Genomic DNA, 20,459 nt, shown 5'->3' with positions numbered 1-20,459 from the left:
CAGAAGGGGCAAGAGGTGAATAGGGTCTTTAGGGACTTCTATAGGGAATTGTATAGGTCTGAACCGCCGAAGAGGAGAGGGGGAATGAAGAACTTTCTCGACAAATTGGGGTTCCCAAAGGTACAGGAGGAGCTGGTGGAAGGGTTGGGGGCGCCGATAGAGCTGCAGGAGCTAATTAAAGGGATAGGCCAGATGCAGGCGGGGAAGGCGCCGGGGCCGGATGGGTTCCCGGTGGAGTTTTACAGGAAATTTGTGGACTTGGTGGGTCCAGTGCTGGTGCGAGCCTTCAATGAGGCGCGCGAGGGGGGGGTTCTGCCTCCAACAATGTCGCAGGCCCTGATCTCCTTGATTTTGAAGCGGGACAAGGACCCGGTCCAGTGCGGGTCCTACAGGCCTATCTCCCTCTTAAATGTAGATGCCAAGCTGTTAGCAAAGGTCCTGGCAACCAGGATAGAGGACTGTGTGCCAGGGGTAGTCCATGAAGACCAGACGGGGTTCGTGAAGGGACGCCAACTTAACACAAATGTTCGGAGATTGTTAAATGTGATTATGATGCCAGCAGTGGAAGGGGAGGCGGAGATAGTGGTAGCGCTGGACGCGGAGAAGGCATTTGACAGGGTGGAGTGGGAATACTTGTGGGAGACGTTGGAAAGGTTTGGGTTTGGGGAGGGATTTATCAAGTGGGTAAAACTGCTCTATTCAGCTCCGATGGCAAGTGTGGTAACAAACGGGAGGAGGTCAGAATATTTTGGGCTCCATCGAGGTACTAGGCAGGGATGTCCCCTATCTCCCTTACTCTTTGCATTAGCGATTGAGCCGTTGGCGATGGCACTGAGGGGTTCAGGGGGGTGGAGAGGACTGACAAGGGGAGGGGAGGAACATCGGGTCTCGCTCTATGCGGATGATTTGTTGTTGTATGTGGCAGACCCGGAGGGGGGAATGCCGGAGGTAATGGGGATACTAGCGGAGTTCGGGGACTTTTCGGGATATAAATTAAATCTGGGGAAAAGTGAGGTCTTTGTAATACACCCGGGAGACCAAGGGGAGGGAATTGGGAGGCTCCCCTTCAAAAGAGCAGTTAAAAGTTTTAGGTATTTGGGGGTGCAGGTGGCAAAGAACTGGGGGACCCTACACAAGTTGAACTTTTCCAGACTGGTGGAGCAGATGGAGGAGGAGTTTAAGAGGTGGGACATGGTGCCGCTGTCGCTAGCAGGGAGGGTGCAGTCAGTTAAAATGACGGTCCTCCCGAGGTTCTTGTTTTTGTTCCAGTGTCTGCCCATCTTCCTCCCCAGGGCCTTTTTCAAGAAGGTAACGAGTAGTATCATGGGGTATGTGTGGGCACATGGCACCCCGAGAGTTAGAAGGGTCTTTTTGGAGCGGAGTAGGGATAGTGGAGGGCTGGCGTTACCCAACCTTTCCGGATATTACTGGGCGGCAAATACATCGATGGTACGAAAGTGGATGATGGAAGGGGAGGGGGCAGCCTGGAAGCGCATGGAGAGGGCGTCCTGCGGCAACATAAGCTTAGGGGCACTGGTAACGGCACCATGGCCGCTCCCTCCCACGAGGTATACCACGAGCCCGGTGGTGGCGGCCACCCTCAAGATCTGGGGGCAGTGGAGGCGACACAGGGGGGAAGTGGGAGGTCTGATAGGGGCACCACTAAGAGGGAACCACAGATTTGCGCCGGGAAACACAGGAGGGGGATTCCAGAGCTGGCAGAGGGCGGGTATTAGACAACTGAGGGACTTGTTTATAGAGGGGAGGTTTGCGAGCCTGGGAGAGCTGGAGGAGAAATTTGGGCTCCCCCCGGGGAACACGTTCAGGTACCTCCAAGTGAAGGCATTTGCCAGACGACAGGTAGCGGGGTTCCCCGCGCTCCCCGACAGGGGGGTGAGTGATAGGGTGCTATCAGGGGTCTGGGTCGGGGAGGGGAAGATCTCAGACATCTATAAGATTATGCAGGAGGTGGAGGAGGTACCAGTAGAGGAGCTGAAAGATAAGTGGGAGTTAGAGCTGGGGGAACAGATAGAGGACGGGACATGGGCAGACGCCCTGGAGAGGGTTAACTCGTCGTCGTCATGTGCGCGACTAAGTCTCATTCAATTTAAGGTACTGCATAGAGCCCACATGACGGGGACAAGGATGAGTCGGTTTTTCGGGGGTGAAGACAGGTGTATTAGATGTTCGGGAAGCCCTGCGAATCATGCACATATGTTTTGGGCATGTCCGGCACTGGAGGAGTTCTGGAAGGGGGTGGCAGGGACGGTGTCGAGAGTGGTGGGGTCCAGGGTCAAGCCAGGATGGGGACTTGCGATCTTCGGGGTGGGGGTGGAACCGGGGGTACAGGAGGCGAGGGAGGCTGGAATATTAGCCTTTGCGTCCTTGGTGGCTCGGAGGAGGATCCTGATTCAGTGGAGGGACGAAAGGCCTCCGAGTGTTAACACCTGGTTAAACGACATGGCAAACTTCATCCAATTGGAAAGGATCAAATTCGCCCTGAGAGGGTCGGTGCAGGGGTTTTCCAGGCGATGGCAACCCTTCCTAGACCTCTTGGATCAGAGATAGAAACTGAGGCCATGACAGCAGCAACCCGGGAGGGGAGGGGAGGGCGGGAGGGGGGAAAACGACGAAGGAAGTACGGTAGCGGCGGTGGCACGGGCAAGGCCTGCCCGAGGACGCTGCTAGAAATGATAAGTTGGTCTGACTGTCGGTTCGCCGGCGGGGGGGGGGGGGGGGGGGGGGGGGGGGGAAGCGCGGGTAGGGGGGGGGGATCCTTTTTTTTTCTTTTTCTTGTTAAGTAGGGGGGTTTGACTTTGTTTTGTTATAATTTAAATGTAAATGTAGGGGGGGTTAAAATGTTTGTATTTTGAAAAATTCAATAAAAATTATTTAAAAAAAAAAAAAAAATGACAATCAAGGAGTGTCCAGGCACTTCATCTCAAGGATTTCACTGGTTGCTGAAGCTGATCCCCTAAGGGAGGCTTCAAACAATGGGTGGGATTCTCTCAGCCTGGGGCCGGGCCGGAGAATTCCCGTTACCGGCGCGAATCGCGTCACGCTGCCCCGACGCAGAGTGGAGAATCGGCACCAGTGTAGTCCGCATGGCGCTGGTGGGGGCCGTTCTACGCGCCCCCCCCCCCCCCCCCGCTGATTCTCAGCCCGGGATGGGCCGAGTGGCCGTAGCAAAACACCCGAGTCCCGCCAGCGCCATTCTAATCTGCTCTCAGCCGGTGGGACCTCGGTGCGGAAGGGTCTGGGGGCGGCCTGTGGGGGGGGGTGGGGGTGGAGGAGGGGATTAACCCCGGGGGGGCCTCCGTTGTGGCCTGGCCCGCGATCGGGACCCACCGATCGGCAGGCCGGCCTCTCTGGCTGGGGGCCTCCTTTCTTCTGTGCCGGCCCCTCTAGTCTAATGCCATGTTGCGTCGGGGCCGGCGCAGAGAAGGGAGCCACTGCGCATGCGTGCGTTTGCACCTGTGCCACTGCGCATGCGCGGACCCCGTGCCGCCCAGTTGACACTGGGCTCAGCAGCTGGCCGCTCCAGTGCCGTGCTGGCCACCTGTAAGGGCCAGAATTGCTGATCCTGAGGCTGTGTTGACGCCGTCGAGAAACACAACGGCGTTTCCGACGGCGTCAACAATTAGCCTCAGGATCAGAGAACGTTGCCCAATATACAAGGGCAGAAACAGAAGAGGGAGGAAAAGGCAGAGGGAAAACACAGAGGTTGACAAATCTTATAAGAACTCTGCTATAAGCAGGCGAAAGGGAACAAAAGCAAATAGCTGAGAGAGGAAGAAATTAAAAGAAAGGTTAAAATCAACACAAGTATTAGTGGAAAGAGGAGAATAAACAGAAAAAATGAAAAGCAAAGTTGCATGCGTTAAATCTAATTATTTTTCCTTGGATCAAAAATATCTTCCAGTGCTTTCACTACATATTCTCACTTGAGGAAATGCACTAGAGAAATAAATACATGGAAAAATACTGGAAGCCAAGGAGAAGTCGAACCACAATCTCAGAACTGTCTGAGTTACAATAAACTGTCCTCATTGAATACCAGCAACTGAATGCTGCTGAATGTTCATGTTATTTACTTTAGCATATATATTATGTCTCTCAGTATCATATATTCTTTCCTCATATTGCTTCAGTCTATTCCCAAAATCCATAGGAATTGTTTCCATTTACAAAATGGACATAAGTTTATAAAACTTCCTCTCCACAACGTTTTACAGAATATGACTGTTAAATCAGCCAGTAAAATACGTTTTATTTATTGATGGAAGAACAGAAAATTAGATATGATAATTGAATGTGAAAACTATTTGAAAGCCATGAAATTTTGAGGGACTTGCAGATACAGTTGAAATAAATTGATGTCCTCTTATTTTATACCGATATGTATATATAAATATAATACTGCATAAGCTGTGGTGCCAACTGCAACACTAACAGTGGACAATTTGCAACAATAGCAGCCCTTTACATTTTGGCATTTTAGGGACAGATTGGAAATCGCAAGTAACCCGATTTCTTTTTAAAAGAACAGCCCAAGAGTATTTTAAATAACTAACGATGTGAACAGAAAAGACCACCTCTTCTGAATGTTTTCATCCATTTGGTGAAACCCCAATACTTCCTGCAAATGGCAATTCCGAATCTTTTCAAGAAGAGCTGGTTGCTGTGAGCAAAGGATGGCACGTCGCATGTTAATTAATCCCTTACCCAGACAGGAACCTCCTGCGATCACTCTAAATCACTTGCTGCTGGTTGCTTGAGCATTCTCTGCGCCTAAAGGAGCCAGTCTAAAGCCTACTTATATCAGCTCCATTGCTTCTGCAGCATGGTCAAAAGGGAAGCAGCATCGAAATCAAAGCCTGTGGAAAGTCAGCATGAAACGGTAGGGATAGAGCTCCAGTGCTTTCTGCCAATCAACATAATGTGATACCTAAAACTCCGCCTCCCCCCCCCCCCCCCCCCCCCCCCCCCCCCCCCCCCCCCCCCCCCCCCCCCCCCCCCCCCCTCGCTCTATCTGCATCTGTAATCTTTGACAGGTTCCCACCCTGATGTGTTCAGCCAATCTCAGTTAACTGATGATAGGCAGTCGTCACTTGCTGGCTCTTCGCTTGTCTCCCTGGTGTTACATACAGCAGTCAGTTGTAAAATGGAATACGAGGGAGACAGAATCCAAACACAGTCTACTCTGCCTATGCACTTTGAAAGTTCAGAAAATAGGATAAAAATAGATCGGTGGCCAGATCCTCACAGCAGCAGGAGATATGTTCATTGTTGAAACATAACATTTCTATGATCTGCAATCAAACCATTAGCGGGATCTTTCAGCCACTTCTTCATTTTCTTCAGATCTAAGGTAGTTCTTTTATACTACATGTTCAATATGATTGTGTAATCTTCCCTAACTTTACTTCTTTTATTGTTATCATTCATTTGTACAAAATTTGAACAACCCTTTCGCTGATTCATTCGTGTTTTACCTTAACCCTTAGTGAGTTAAAATCTGGCGAAAGTCTTAAAAGTAATTTTCAGAGTGAAAGGTAAATATGTACAAGGGTTTACATGCAATGTTGAAATAGTGGGCACCCACCTGCAATGACAGGGTTTATCTGGAATATGAATCTCGGCTATAAAATACAGAATATTGTTTAAAATGATGTTGCATAAAGTGGTTTGCACAAGGGTAGATTATTTGCTAAATATACTTCAATTACTAATTTGACTCTGCTTGGTTGTTGCAGTTTATTGTGTCTGGGATGAACTTGGCGGTGTTTCTTTTTCCCAGTGACACACTCAGTCCTATGGGATCGGCTCCATGCACACCCTTCGGCAAGGACCACTGGAAGACGGTTGAGAGGTGGCCATGATGTGCTCAGACCACCCAGCCTTCTCCTCTGGTCTCAGAGCTTTCGCCTTAAAATCTCAAGGAATTGTGCTGCTGCTGTTTTGTGCCTGTATGGCAGGCAATGCTTCTGTGATCTGCCCTTCAGTCTGCATCTGTGCCAGCGATATTATAACGTGCACAAATAAAAACCTGACCACCGTGCCAAGGACACTCCACAGAGTTATGACCAGTTTGGATGTTAGCTATAACAGTATCAGCACGCTTGGTTCTAATTGGGCACCGGCCATTTTAGACAGACTGAAAACCCTCATTCTCAACCACAACAGCATTGATTTCCTCTCCAGAGGGGCCTTCACCTCCACCCCACGACTGAGGTATTTAGACCTGTCCTCCAACAAGCTGAAAAAGTTGGACGACTCATTGTTTCTAGGTTTGAATTCCCTGGAGATCCTACTTCTTTACAATAATCAGGTGGCACAGGTCAGCGCCGGAGCTTTCGAAGGTTTGTACAAACTCCAGAAACTATATCTCAGTCAGAACCTGATCTCGCACTTTCCCTTGCAGTTGTATGAAGGAAAGTCTAAACTTCCGCTGCTCGAACTGTTGGATCTGTCCTTCAACAAATTGACTTCTGTGCCAGTCCTGCAGTTAACTGCACTGCCAATTAGGCTGCAGAGTGGTTTGTACCTGCATGCAAACCCATTCGCCTGCGATTGTTCTTTTTACACAATGGTCACCTACTGGTATAACCGGCAGCTTAAGTCTGCAGTGGATTTTAAAGATGATTATAGGTGTTATTATCAGCTTGACTCCAAGAGAAGTGTTAGTGTTTTACTGATCCACGGTGACCTTTTCAACTGCTCCAATAGTACTGTGAATGGCTCTTTTCATGCCTTGGGGCTGATTTACGAGGCCCACCTGGGGGAAAGGCTGGTGATAAACTGTGACAGCAAGATACTGGATTCAAACACAAATGTCCTATGGGTCACACCCAGGAATGATACGCTGCAGCCAGGCGTTCAAGATCAGGGGCTGCAGGTATTATTGAATGGAAGCCTTGAGATTCAACAGGTCCAACCTGAAGATGAGGGAATCTACACCTGTATAGCAATTAACAGCAGACGAATGTTAAACGAGACGATAGAGGTGTCACTGAAGGTGCACAACTTTACACAAAACGGGCAGCATTCACAAACCTTTAACACGGCCTTCACAACCCTCTCTGCCTGCCTGGCTAGCATTATTTTGGTCTTGATCTATCTTTACTTGACACCTTGCCGCTGCTGGTGCAAAGGCAAGCAGAAGCACAGAAGGACAAATGGAAACAGCGCTCACTCTTCAATCCTGAGCACCACTCCCTCACACGAAGCAGGAGGAGAGAGGAAAGCCAGCACTTGCAAGCGGGTGGCTTTCCTGGAGCCAGTCAAAGAGCCGCCCAAGGGACAGAATGGGAAAATGAAACTGCTCCCTACCAATCACAGCATGGCTGAAAAGACCCTGAGAGCCAACAGAGGAAAAGCTGATGTTGACTCCATCAGTTCTGTGTTCTCAGATAAGCTGATCATGGCGTGATCCAAATATCGTGGATGTAGCTTCATCAGAAGCTAGATTGCTGCCAATGAGACACATTGAGAGGATCTGTCACCTCCCAACGTTGGTATCTACCATCAATATCCTTGTCTGTGGAAATGTGAAAACCAGGTTGTAGAAACATTCTGCTGTCTTGAATGTGAACATGGCTATGTCACCTTGGAGAGGAGTTTTCACAAATCGACTCAATGTTTGGAATGTGGAAGAGCATGGCAATACACACCACTCTAGCTGCTGAATTCTGCAAATTATCCTGGCAGTTTTGCTTGTCATAGATTATAATCCCCCTCTCTGCAAACAAATCAATTTGACACACAGGTGAGGTGCTGTGATGGAGTTGTTTGACAACAATGGCTAGGCTGCATGTTTACAAGTCTTCCTTTCAGAGCCCTTTTAAAGGACGCATTGTGACAGAATAAGCCTAGTGCTGCTTTACTACATTCTTAGAAGCCGTGAATACAATGAAACCTCATTCATGGTCCTGCATCTGCTTCAGGCACACTGGCAAATAATATACAATGCTAATTTTGCCCTAATAACCAAGGAAGCTATGTAAAATGATTAATCTCTGCCACATAAATTCAGCACACAGTTATGACATTCAATTTTTCATAAACCTTTAGCCACAAATTACATTTTTTAAAATTTCAATGCCAGACCCATTATTCTAGCCAGCCTGTTGACTATAAACATGTGCAGCATCATTTGTCTCCTCAGTGCTGTACTCATATTGACTACGAGCCTAAGTTTATATTGGGGGAGAATAAATTAAACTTTTGGACAAAATTTTAAAGCACTGCCTACACCTTGTTCGCACTTCTAATATATGTTGTAATGAACAACACATTAATTTAGCCCATGGCAATAGAAAAGGCAGATTTCAGTGACCTCAGTTCTCAGAGTCAGTTCTTTCCATCTCATTGTAGCATTATTGAAAGATTACCAGCATTAAGAGCAGCGGTTCATTGTCGCAAATATTGAAGTGCCCACGTTGAAAGCCTGCAACAGGAGGATTCTAATGCAATGACCCAGTTAATGTGTGATGAAAAATTTGGGCTCATAGCTGAAAAATGCCAGGTTTAACTCCAGTCTCAGAAGATGCTCATGTTCAACATTCCCAGCCGGGAAAGCTTCATCAACTCAGCTTCAGCACAAGACTGTCTAGGGAGTCTGGTGGGAAGCCTCCAGTGGTTCCGTCCTTATTTCGGGCATCGTTCTCAGTGCTTACAGCCAAGGAATAGACAGTTCTGTTGAACTCAGGTGGATGGGGAAATGGGATGAAATTACAAAAATAAATTAAATAATAAGAGATTCTATAATCATTTATTCCATGATACGCTATTTTTAAAGGATTTATTCTAAGCATCAAAATGGATAGTCGAAAACAAAGTACTCTGAATGTGAAATGAGTAGTTTGTACTGATGTAAATGCAGTATTTTGTAGTATCAACTTACTGTAATTTAACTTTGCTAACTTAATCCTAGATATTTTATTGTATAATCTGTATATCTAGAATGGCCTTTGCTACCCATTGTCTTAGTTTGTAATATTTGTTTTTCAAAATTGTAGATTTGAAACAGAATTATGCCATTGGAAATACAGAAACAGGCAAAAAGGTTTAACAGTTTCCTCACATTTTATTCTATTTTGTCTTCCATTACATGTTGCTTAACTGCACTCTTAAGCAGAATTTAATGCTACCCCCACTCACATGGGGTTCCCACCATGGTCCAATCTTGGCACTGCCCTGTGTTACAGCTTGCCAGGTGACTGCCCAGGAATATCCCTGTACACCCCCAGGGGCTATACTTTCCTCTGGGCCCCCAGAGGAGTCACCTCGACTGTCTCGTGCCTGGCCAAACTTGTTATAAACCTCACCGACCTCGTGAGAGGGGAGATCATTGGGGGGGGGCGCTAATAATATTGAAATGTATTAAAATGCGATTCATGCCCTTCATGGGTGTGAAAAAGGGCGTGAATATAGAACATAGAACAGTACAGGCCCTTCGGCCCTCGATGTTGTGCCGAGCAATGATCACCCTACTCAAACCCACGTATCCACCCTATACCCGTAACCCAACAACCCCCCCCCCCCCTTAACCTTACTTTTTAGGACACTACGGGCAATTTAGCATGGCCAATCCACCTAACCCGCACATCTTTGGACTGTGGGAGGAAACCGCAGCACCCGGAGGAAACCCACGCACACACGGGGAGGACGTGCAGACTCCGCACAGACAGTGACCCAGCCGGGAATCGAACCTGGGACCCTGGAGCTGTGAAGCATTTATGCTAACCACCATGCTACCGTGCTGCCCAATCTCATAATCTCGTAACATCACCTGCAAGGGGCAAGGAAAATTTGGAAACGGGATATCTCTGACCAGAATCGCGTTTTCCAATACCTGCAACATTTTCCGACTACGCCTCTAATCACATGGACCTCGAGTGCGGGTTCAAGGTAACAGCCTCAGTCCATGGCAGCAAGACTCATGGATAGCCTTCCCATCCTGCCATCAATTAATGCTCACTTAATGAGCGTCCTATCCCACTACCACTTGGGTTCACCCAGTGGCGCATAGGGGGCTTGCCATGTGGGAAGCACACAAAAACACAAGTCTGCCTTCTTTCCTTGCTGGCTTCCAGGGAGGGGTTTTGGAGATGGTCCCTCATCCAGTGGTATTCAGTGCTGGATCAGGGGAACTGGGTTTGGGAAGGCAATGTCCCCTGACAGACACCCCCCCCCCCCCCCCCCCCCCCCCCCCCCCCCCCCCCCCGAGTCACTGCTGCCAACCCCATTGCCCCCACCCACCCTGCAAACCCACATCAAGAGATCTTGGTCTCTGGTCTGGGTCCTTTGCTCATGCTGGGCCTTGGGTGGGTGCTCTTTACCAGCAGCATCCAGCACCTCCTCAATGGCACTGCCGATCAATGAAGATCTGCCAGCCTTTGATTGTTCGGCAGCTCGGTGGGAAGAACCTCTGCACCCAGGGTCCTTGGTCCCAGCGAAGGCCCGCCATTGCCCAGTTAAGTGCTGATAGGCACTTAATGTGGTGGACCTCCCAGAAAAAGAAAATGGCAGTTTTTGCCGGCTCTCCAGTTAGTAGGCAAGACCTCCATCACTAACATTAATTTTGCCCTTACTTTCTCACTGGAAAAGAGAGAACACCATTTATGTCCTGTAACAAATATACAAAGGAGGGAATACTGTTACTGACCTCAATTAGATGGTGCTCCCCTAGGCCTCAAATACAGACACAGCAGACTACACCAACACACATATTTACATACAAACTTAGGAATTAGGAGCAGCAGTGGGCCACTCAGTCCCTCGAGCCTATTCTGCCAGTTAATAAGATCATCTGATTGTAACCTCCGTTCCACATTACTACCTATCGTAGAGAACCTTTCATACCCCTTGTCAATCAAAAATCTGTCCAGCTCTGTCTTATAATAATAATTAGAAAAATATTTACTTGTGTCACAAGTAGGCTTTCATTAACACTGCAATGAAGTGAAAATCCCCTAGTCGCCACACTCCGGCGCCTATTCGGGTACACCGAGGGAGAATTCAGAATGCCCAATTCACCTACAAGCACATCTTTCGCGACTTGTGGGAAGAAACCGGAGCGCCCGGAAGAAACCCGCGCCGACATGGGGAGAACGTGCAGAATCCGCACACACAGTGACCCAAGCCAGGAATTGAAGCAACTGTACTAACCACTGTACTACCATATAAATGTTCAAAAGGCAGCACGGTGTCGCAGTGGTTAGTCCTGCTGCCTCACTGCACCGAGGTCCCAGGTTCGGTCCCAGCTCTGGGTCACTGTCCGTGTAGAGTTTGCACATTATCCTCGTGTTTACGTGGGTTTCGCCCCCACAGCCCAAAGATGTGCAGGGTAGGTGGATTGGCCATGCTAAATTGCTCCTTAATTGGAAAAAATGAATTGGGTACTCTAAATTCTTTTTAAAATATATTTTTTAAAATAAAAATGTTCAAAGATTTTGCATCTCATCCACTGCCTTTTGAAGAAGGGAGTTCCAGAGACACATAATCCTCCTGGAGAAAAAAATTCTCTCATCTGTCTTAAATGAACACCCCCTTATTTTTAAACCATGAGCTCTGGATCTGGATTCTCGTGCAAAAGGAAACATCCTCTCCAAATCCATCCTGTCAAGACCCCTCAGGATTTTAAAGGTTTCAATCAAGTCGTCTCTTACTCTTCTCAACTCCAGTGGACCAAAGACTAACCTGTTCAAAGTTTTCTCCTAAGACAACCTGCCCATTCCTGGTATTAGTCTTGTAAATCTTCCCTGAACTGCTTCGAACATATTTACATCTTTCCTTAAATAAGGAGAGCAACACTGTGCACAAAACTCCAAATCTCGTCCCACTACTGCCCGGTATAATGGAAGAATTAGATTCCTACTTTTGTAATCAATTCCCTTCACGATAAGCAATGACATTCTATTAGCTTTCATACCCACCTCCCCGAACAGGCACCGGAATGTGGCGACTAGGGACTTTTCACAGTAACTTCATTTGAAGCCTACTTGTGACAATAAGCAATTTTCAGCTTTCCTAATTACTTGCTGTACCTGTATACCAGTACTAGGACACCCAAATCGCTCTCAATCTCAGAATGTTATTCATTTGGATTATATCCTTTTTTATTCTTCTTTCAAATATGAACAATTTTACATTTCCCACATTATACTCCATTTGCTATATCTTTGCCCACTCACCTAACCTATCTGTCTCAATTTGTATCTTCCTTATGTCCTCTTCACAATTTACTTTCCTACTTTTCTCCACATCATCAACAAGTTTAGCAACCATGGGCAGGATTCTCCGACCCCCCCCCCCCGCCGGGTCGGAGAATCGGCCGGGGCCGGCGTCAGTCCCCCCCCCGCCGGGTCGGAGAATCGGCCGGGGCCGGCGTCAGTCCCCCCCCCCCGCCGGGTCGGAGAATCGGCCGGGGCCGGCGTCAGTCCCGCCCCCGCCGTGTCCTGAATTCTCCGCCTCCCCGAGATTCGGCGAGGGCAGGAATCGAGCCGGTCGATGGGCCGCCTGCGGCAATTCTCCATGGGCCGAAGTCCCGCCGCTGACAGGCCTCTCCCGCCGGCGTGGATTAAACCACCTACCTGACCAGCGGGATTGGCGGCGTGGGTGGGCTCCGGGGTCCTGGGGGGGGGGGGGGGGCGATCTGACCCCGGGGAGTGCCCCCACGGTGGCCTGGCCCGCGGTCAGGGCCCACTGATCGGCGGGCGGGCCTGTGCCGTGGGGGCACTCTTTTTCTTCCGCCTTCGCCATGGTCTTCACCATGGCGGAGGCGGAAGTAACCCCCTCCCCTGCACATGCGCCGGTATGACGCCAGCAGCCGCTGACGCTCCGGCGCATGTGCGGACTTACGCTGGCCGGCGAAGTCCTTTCGGCCCCGGCTGGCATGGCGCCAAAGGCTGTTCATGCCAGCCGGCGGAGTGGGAACCACTCCGGCGCGGGCCTAGCCCCTCAATGTGAGCGCTTGGCCCCTAAAGGTGCAGAGACGTCGGCACCTTTGGGGCGGCCCGGCGCAGGAGTGGTTCACGCCACTCCAACATGCCGGGACCCCCCGTCCCGCAGGGTAGGGGAGAATCCCAGCCCATAAGTTCATTGACTTAATCCAAGTTATTTATATAAATTCTAAAAAGTTAATTCCCCAACACTGATCTCTGTGATACACTACTTGTTACATTCTGCCAACCAGAAAAAGACCCATTTATGGCTAACCTCTGTTTCCTGTTAACTAGCCAACCTTCTAACCATGCCAATATATTATGCCTTACACCAGGAGCTTTTATTTTCTGCAATACCCTTTGATGTGGTATCTTATCAAATGCCTTCTAGAAATCTAAGCACACCACATCCACCGGTCCATCTTCATTCACAGCACATATGACTGCTTCGAAGAACATGCTTCCAACATGTTAATGTTCATGCTCCACTCAGTGGCTCCTTGCACCATTCACTCCATCATTATCAGCTTATCTTCTATTCCATTTGCCTCTGTGTACTTATCTAGTTTGCCCTTAAATGCATCTATAATATTTGCTTCAAGTAGCAAGTTTCACTTTCTAACCACACTCTTAAAAGAGAGTTCTCTTGAATTCCTTAGTGACTACTTTTACACATATGGACCTTACAATTGTATCACTGCATGTGGAAACATCTCTTTCACATCTACCCTGTCAAACTCAGAACGCAATTTAGTTTGACCAAAATTTTCAATGTGGCCTGTTCATTAAGCAACTAATCTGCCTGCTCATCAGATGAAATGCTATGTGCTCACTGAATAAATGTTAGTGGCCCTCTCAGAGTTAATGGCTGACAAGCAGCTTTTTAAGGTAATACCTGAATTGCCTACTTCTGCTCCTAATTCCTATGTTCCTATGTAATACCCCTTTGGTCATTATTAATCTCACAATAATGTAAGTTTATAGACTGGCCTACTTACAATTAGCTGAAGGTCTTTGTTTCTGTGTCCGTTAAAATATTATTGGTCTTCTTTGGAGACCAAGGGAAAATTCCACCTTGACTGATGTGCCAGATCTGCCAGTGTGCTATGTTCCATGAGATCTCCTTGATTTATAATTATCGCGAAATATGTACTGTCACTTACTTGGGCTCATTCTTTTGAGAGCTGTGCCATGTACTATTTTTACTGCTATATTTTATTCTCCCCACCAGACTATAGCAGCCTTATGTACTTCCATTTCATAAAGTGCCTGATGACAAAAACTACAAGCCCCTTTTTTTAAAAAGCGAGAATACCTCTTCTCACTTAGTCAAGTGGCTTGTTTAATTACAGAAGAGTTCAAAGTCCTGACATGTTTCCAATCATTTCCTCTGTAAACCTGATCTCTTAATCAAATATATTTGCATAAACAAAAAGCCTTTGCCCTCAGGCGGACCCACATAATTATGATTATTCATTTCATCACTGTTGCCCTCTTACCTGACAACCATCCACACATTCTCTGAACTGACAGAGGGAAAAAAGACAACAGCAATGATTTAACAGCCAAAACAAAATCACAAATCAAGAAGATAAAATGAAAGCTAAACAATTTATTTTTCACTGACGTTTGCATTCATTTGGAGTAACAAAAATGGAACTGTTTATATACTAAAAATTTTTTAAAAGGAACATAAAGATGGAAGAATGATTTAATGTAGAGTTCTGCCTGAGAGATTGTCCCATCGTTTTCATTTTTCACACGTTGGATCAATCAACACCATTTTCTTTTTTTAATTTCCGATTTCCAGGATGACATTTATTCTCTTTTATATTTCTCGGCTTCATCTGATCTCATTCTGATCATTTTGACAGGGGTTATTTATTGGGACGGTTCATTTCAATGGTATGAACTGTCTCATCTCAATGTTATGCAATTAACAAAGAAATACTGCCTAAAAACAATAAAACCTCTCACCCATCATGCCTGTTGCAGCTCTATTTGAAGAGTTATCTAAATAGTCCTACTCCTTTGCTCATGTCCCATAGCACTGCCAATTTTCCTTTCCAAGTACACATCTGATTCCCTTTTGTAAGTTACGATTGAGTCTGCTTCTACCGCCCTTTCAGGCAGTGCATTCCATCTCATAACAATTTGTTGTCTAATTTGTAAAAATCCTCTCATTTCCCCTTTGATTCTTTTACCGATTACTTTATCATAGAATCCCTATAGTGAAGAAAGAGGCCATTCAGCCCATCAAGTCTGCACTGACCCTTCAAAAGAGCACTCCACCCATGTCCACTCCCCCATATCCCCATAACTCCATGACCTAACTTGCATTTCCCTCAACGCTAAAGGGAAATTTATCATGGACAATCTACCTCGCTGGCACATAGAACATAGAACAGTAGAACAGTACAGCACAGAACAGGCCCTTTTGCCCTCGATGTTGTGCCGAGCAATGATCACCCTACTCAAACCCACGTATCCACCCTATACCCGCAACCCAACAACCCCCCCTTAACCTTACTTTTTAGGACACTACGGGCAATTTAGCATGGCCAATCCACCTAACCCGCACATCTTTGGACTGTGGGAGGAAACCGGAGCACCCGGAGGAAACCCACGCACACACTGGGAGGACGTGCAGACTCCACACAGACAGTGACCCAGCCGGGAATCAAACCTGGGACTCTGAAGCTGTGAAGCATTTATGCTAACCACCATGCTACCGTGCTGCCCCCTAACATCTTTGGACTGGAGGAAACCTACGCAGGCACGGGGAGAACGTGCAAACTCCACATAGACTGTGACCCAAGGCCAGAATTGAACACGAGTCCCTGGCGCTGTGAGGCAGCAGTGCTAACCAATGTGCCACCCCTTTACATTGGTATCCTTTAGCTACCAGCCTTCCACTCATGGCACATCATAGTTTTTTTTAAAATGTTGCTTCTTTTTTACTCATAATGCGTAACTAACATCAAACCTATATTTAAACATTTTCTAGATTACTATTTTGTGTAGGTTAGCACTCTTCCTTTAAAAGCAACCCCTCTTCATTGGCAATGGATAGTCATTACGATTAATTTGTCCTCTAATGTGGCAATTGCATTTGGATTTGATTACAATGTATTCCTACAGGAGTCTCCTCCCACTCTTCTTTATCTAACCCTATCAATGTATCATCCTATTTATTTGTCACTCATGTACATTTTTAGCTCACCCTTGCATACATCCATGCTATTTGCTTCAACAGCTCCACATGGTTGCAGGTTCAATATTTTAGCCACTCTCCGAGTGTAGGTGGTACATCTAAATGGCATCTGGAGTTCATTGACAAGTAAACAGTATGAATGACTTAATTGTCGCTGCGATGCAACATAAATTATAAATTGACCAAAAATGTTTTATTTGTATTCACCAACAGCGAAAAACCTAAAGGTGTCAAATTAAATCAATAATAAGGTTCTTCTTTTGAATTATACCAGATAGCATAAATAATTAGATTGAATATTGAGACAGTGGGATTGAGTCCCAGATAGACCTCAGTTATTGATCATTTCACACTGCAATCAAAAATCAACCGAAATCAAGGTTTTGTGCAGCTTTCGTCAAAGGAAAGTTGAATTTTCACACTAAACAAAAGTTCTCATTACACATTACAGCACTGACACCTCAGGTTGACTGTTAATCTGCAATTTTCAGTAGAACTGACAAGAGATTCGGCAACTGGCACTTTTGGTAATCATTTTTTTGCAAATTATACTTACTATTCTTAAAGGCATCGGGCCAGATTTTGGTGCCAAAATAACTGTGATTTTAATGGCACTTGCTGTTATTATCATGTTTAAAGTGCACAGCAGACTTGTTGCAAGGGAGAGATACTCCGTGAATTGCAGATAACTGCAGGTTGCGGGGAGATTTGCATTGCCCCTCGATAATGGTAACTCGCCAGCAACCAAAATGTGCAGGTTAGGTGGATTGGCCATGCTAAATTATCCCTTTTTTTCCAACAGGATAGGGTGGGGGTGTGGACATTAATAGGGTGCGCTTTCAGAGGGTCGGTGCAGACTCGATGGGCCGAATGGCCTACTTCTGCACCGGAGGGATTCTATGGATTTAACCTCCTTACAAGTTTCATAAAGTACTGCATCTGAGCATTAATTGCTAATGAAAGTTGCCACACAAAATTAGGACTGGATCTTAACAGCACCTTTTTAATGTGGAGATTTATGTTGCTGCAACACCATTATACCTCACCAGCCTCAGCCGAGCAAGGAACACTTGAAAGTTTGGAGCCTCATTCTTGCAGATAATAAATTTTTGTTAGATTCTTCTAATTTTTTTTCCCTTTTCTGTTTTAATTTTGTTCTCAACTCAATCTTTCTTTCCCTCTCTTTATTTCTCTTTCTGAATATGATGTCAAAGAATCATAGAATTTGCAGTGCAGAAAGAGGCCATTTGGCCCATCGAGTCTGCACCGGCCCTTGGAAAGAGCACCCCACCTAAGTCCACCCCATCCCCGTAACCTTACCTAACCTTTTTCTTGGACACTAAGGGCAATTTAGCATAGCCAATCCATCTAATCTGCACATCTTTGGACTGTGGGAGGAAAGTGGAGCACCCGTGGAAACCCATGCAGACATGGGGAGAACGTGCAGACTCTGCACAGACAGTGACCCAAGCCAGGAATCAAACCTGGGTCCCTGGAGCTGTGAAACAATTGTGCTAACCACTGTGCTACCGTGCTGCCCATTTTATTTTTCTAATCCACCCATTTCCATCTTCCTTGTGCCTCTGCTTGTTTTTCAATCATTAAATCTCATTGGTTATGAAGACAGACTGCTGGTTCCATTGTCCACCATGGTCCCAAATGCTGTATTGCTCTTTCCAGGCGATTGTCAACAATTTATGGTGCAGAGAAATTGCAGGTTGAAAAGTGATGATAAAAATCAAACCCATGTTAAAATCCTGCAAAACGTGGGCCATTACAATTCCTCTATTGTTCTCCCCACACATCACTAGTTGAAAAGCTGCCAGCTCTCTCTGTCTAATGCTTTTCCATCCGTGACTAACTTGCCTTTTGCAGCCTCCACGCAGCCTCCAGGCATCACAGTCCCACTGAAACTGAGAGGAGATCGAAGGAGGTGGTCAGTGGGGGAATGTGGGGTCGGGTGGTGTGGGGTGGGAGGGTGCAGGAAAGGAATTATTTTCTCACATGCCCTAAGTAGCCAAATTAGAAAGCTCTTCTCTTTAATTGGTTTCTGATTTTGTGATATAGAGAACAGCAGAAATATTTTCCATAGTGTGGGCAGCATTGAAAAGACGACTGAATCCAAGAGCCACTCGTCAAAGCAGGCCACGGTGGGAAGAAGAATCAGAGGATTTACGTCACTCATATCAAGCTATATTTTTCATTGATACATAATTCAGACGGGGATAAGAAATAAAGAGGCTGGAATTTTACAAGAACAGTCCTCACCCCTCCCCCACCCACCCCACCCACGCCTTCCTAGATTTGGATTCATAACCAGTGGAGGCCATGGCATAGTGGTATTTTAGATTTAGATTTATTGTGACGTGTACTGAGGTACAGTGAAAAGTATTGTCGTGCGTACAGTCCAGCTAGATCATACCATACAGAAAAACTTAGGCCATACGATAGGTACACAAAGTAACTACATAGACATTGGGTGAAGCATACGGAGTGTAGTGCGACACAGTACAGAAGATACATTTCAGGACCATTTAGGGCTCTGATAGCAGCGGGGAAGAAGCTGTTTTTGAATCGGTTAGTGTGTGTTCTCGGACTTTTGCATCTTCTGCCTGATGGAAGAGGTTGAAAGAGAGAATATTCAGGATGGGAGGGATCCTTGATTATGCTTCCTGCTTTCCTGAGGGAGCTGGAGATATAGACAGAGTCAATGGATGGGAAGCGGTTTCGCGCGATGGACTGGGCTGTATTCGGGACTCTCTGTAGTTTCTTACGGTCTTGGGCTGAGCAGTTGCCATACCAGGCTGTGATGCAGCCAGATAGAATGCTCTCTGTGGTGCATCTGTAAAAATTGATAAGAGTCAATGTGGACATGCTGAATTTCCTTAGTTTCCTGAGAAAGATATGAAGTACATATTTAAGTATTTCACTGAGGACCAGAACCATGTAAGGAATGACTGCCTGTATTATTGCAGAGCTGTTAATAAAGTCAATAAAAGACAATCTGTTGTTGGGAGCTTGATTCTTTGGTGTCTGAAACCAGAAGATTTAATATTTAGTGTCAACAAGATGAACAAGGAAATACATCAAGGCCCAATACTCCAGCTCAATATTCATAGGAGAAAGTCTGTTATTTAACACCTCGAATGGACAGAACACAGAAAGATCCCACCTCTAAGAAATTCTCGAATCATTTGTAAATATCTTTCAAATGTTGAATTGAATTGAATTGAATTTGATTTATCGTCACGTGCACCGAGGTACAGTGAAAAGTATTGTTCTGCGTACAGTCCAGACAGATCGTTCCATACATGAAAAACATAGGACAGGCATTAATACACAATGTAAATGCCTAGACAGGCATCGGGTGAAGCATACGGAGTGTAATAGAGTCGATGTGTGAAGAGATCAGTTCAGTCCATAATGAAATGATAAATGAAATGAAAATCGCTTATTGTCAAAAGTAGGCTTCAAATGAAGTTACTGTGAAAAGCCCCTAATCACCACATTCCGGTGCCTGTTCGGGGAGGCTGGTACGGGAATTAAACTGTGCTGTTGGCCTGCCTTGGTCTGCTTTAAAAGCCAGCTCTTTAGCCCTGTGCTAAACCAGCCCCAGAGCATCATTCCGGTCAGGTAGCAGCAAGGAAGAAGCTATTTCTGAATCCGTTAGTGTGCGTTCACAGACTTTTGTATCTCCTGCTCAAAAGAAGAAGTTGAAAGAGAGAATAGCCCGGTGGGAGGGGTCTTTGATTATGATGCGCTTTCCAAGGCAGCGGGAGGTGTAGACAGAGTCAGGGGATGGGAGGCGGGTTCGCTTGATGGACTGGGTTGTGTTCACGCCTCTCTATTTCTTACGGTCTTGGGCTGTAATTGGTATTGTCACTGAGCTAGTAATCCAGAGACCCAGAGTAATGCTCTGGGAAATTGGATTTAAATCCCGCCATGGCAGATGGTAAAATTTGAATTAAATGTTTTTTAAAACCTGGAATTAAAAAGTCTAATCATCAACATGAAACCTATGTCGATTGTCATTTGGTTCACTCATTTCCTTTAAAGAAAGAAATGTGCCATGCTTACTTGGTCTGGTATGGGCTGACATACATGTGACTCCAGAGTCACAGAACTGTGGTTGAGTCTTAACTACCCTCTGAAATGGCTGAAAAAGTCGCTCAGTTCCAGGGCAATTAGGGATGAACAATAAATGCTGCCCACAACAAATGAATAAAAAACATTTAAATCAGATAGCCTGGTGGGGGTCACATGCTATTGCCATCCCCTCTCCTGGTATGAGGCAAGGC

General features: G+C 46.3%; 1 protein-coding gene and 1 long non-coding RNA gene across 3 annotated transcripts in view; one reads left to right on the top strand and one right to left on the bottom strand.

Moving 5' to 3' along the window:
• Positions 1 to 4,938, bottom strand: part of LOC119955278 — a 69,863-nt gene extending 64,925 nt beyond the window's left edge. Inside the window, exon 1 of the long non-coding RNA XR_005458421.1 lies at positions 4,726 to 4,938. This is a non-coding gene — a long non-coding RNA (uncharacterized LOC119955278). The remainder of the gene's footprint in view (positions 1 to 4,725) is intronic.
• A 98-nt stretch (positions 4,939 to 5,036) lies between these two features.
• On the top strand, positions 5,037 to 9,070 carry LOC119955163 (amphoterin-induced protein 2-like). 2 transcript variants are annotated; one of them, XM_038781117.1, is made up of 2 exons: positions 5,037 to 5,371; positions 5,801 to 9,070. In XM_038781117.1, exon 2 carries the CDS (start codon positions 5,879 to 5,881, stop codon positions 7,430 to 7,432), a length of 1,554 nt encoding a protein of 517 aa, XP_038637045.1. In that variant the 5' UTR covers positions 5,037 to 5,371; positions 5,801 to 5,878; the 3' UTR covers positions 7,433 to 9,070. The 2 variants fall into 2 exon arrangements, with proteins under 2 accessions (XP_038637045.1, XP_038637044.1); XM_038781116.1 differs by having other exon boundaries at positions 5,038 to 5,371; positions 5,757 to 9,070.
• The last annotated feature ends 11,389 nt before the right edge of the window (positions 9,071 to 20,459 follow it).

The sequence above is a fragment of the Scyliorhinus canicula genome, chromosome 20, assembly GCF_902713615.1.
Source record: "Scyliorhinus canicula chromosome 20, sScyCan1.1, whole genome shotgun sequence".
Taxonomy (NCBI): Eukaryota; Metazoa; Chordata; class Chondrichthyes; order Carcharhiniformes; family Scyliorhinidae; genus Scyliorhinus; species Scyliorhinus canicula.
Note: the sequence above shows the minus strand (reverse complement) of the source record. Positions and strands in the feature narration are given on the sequence as shown.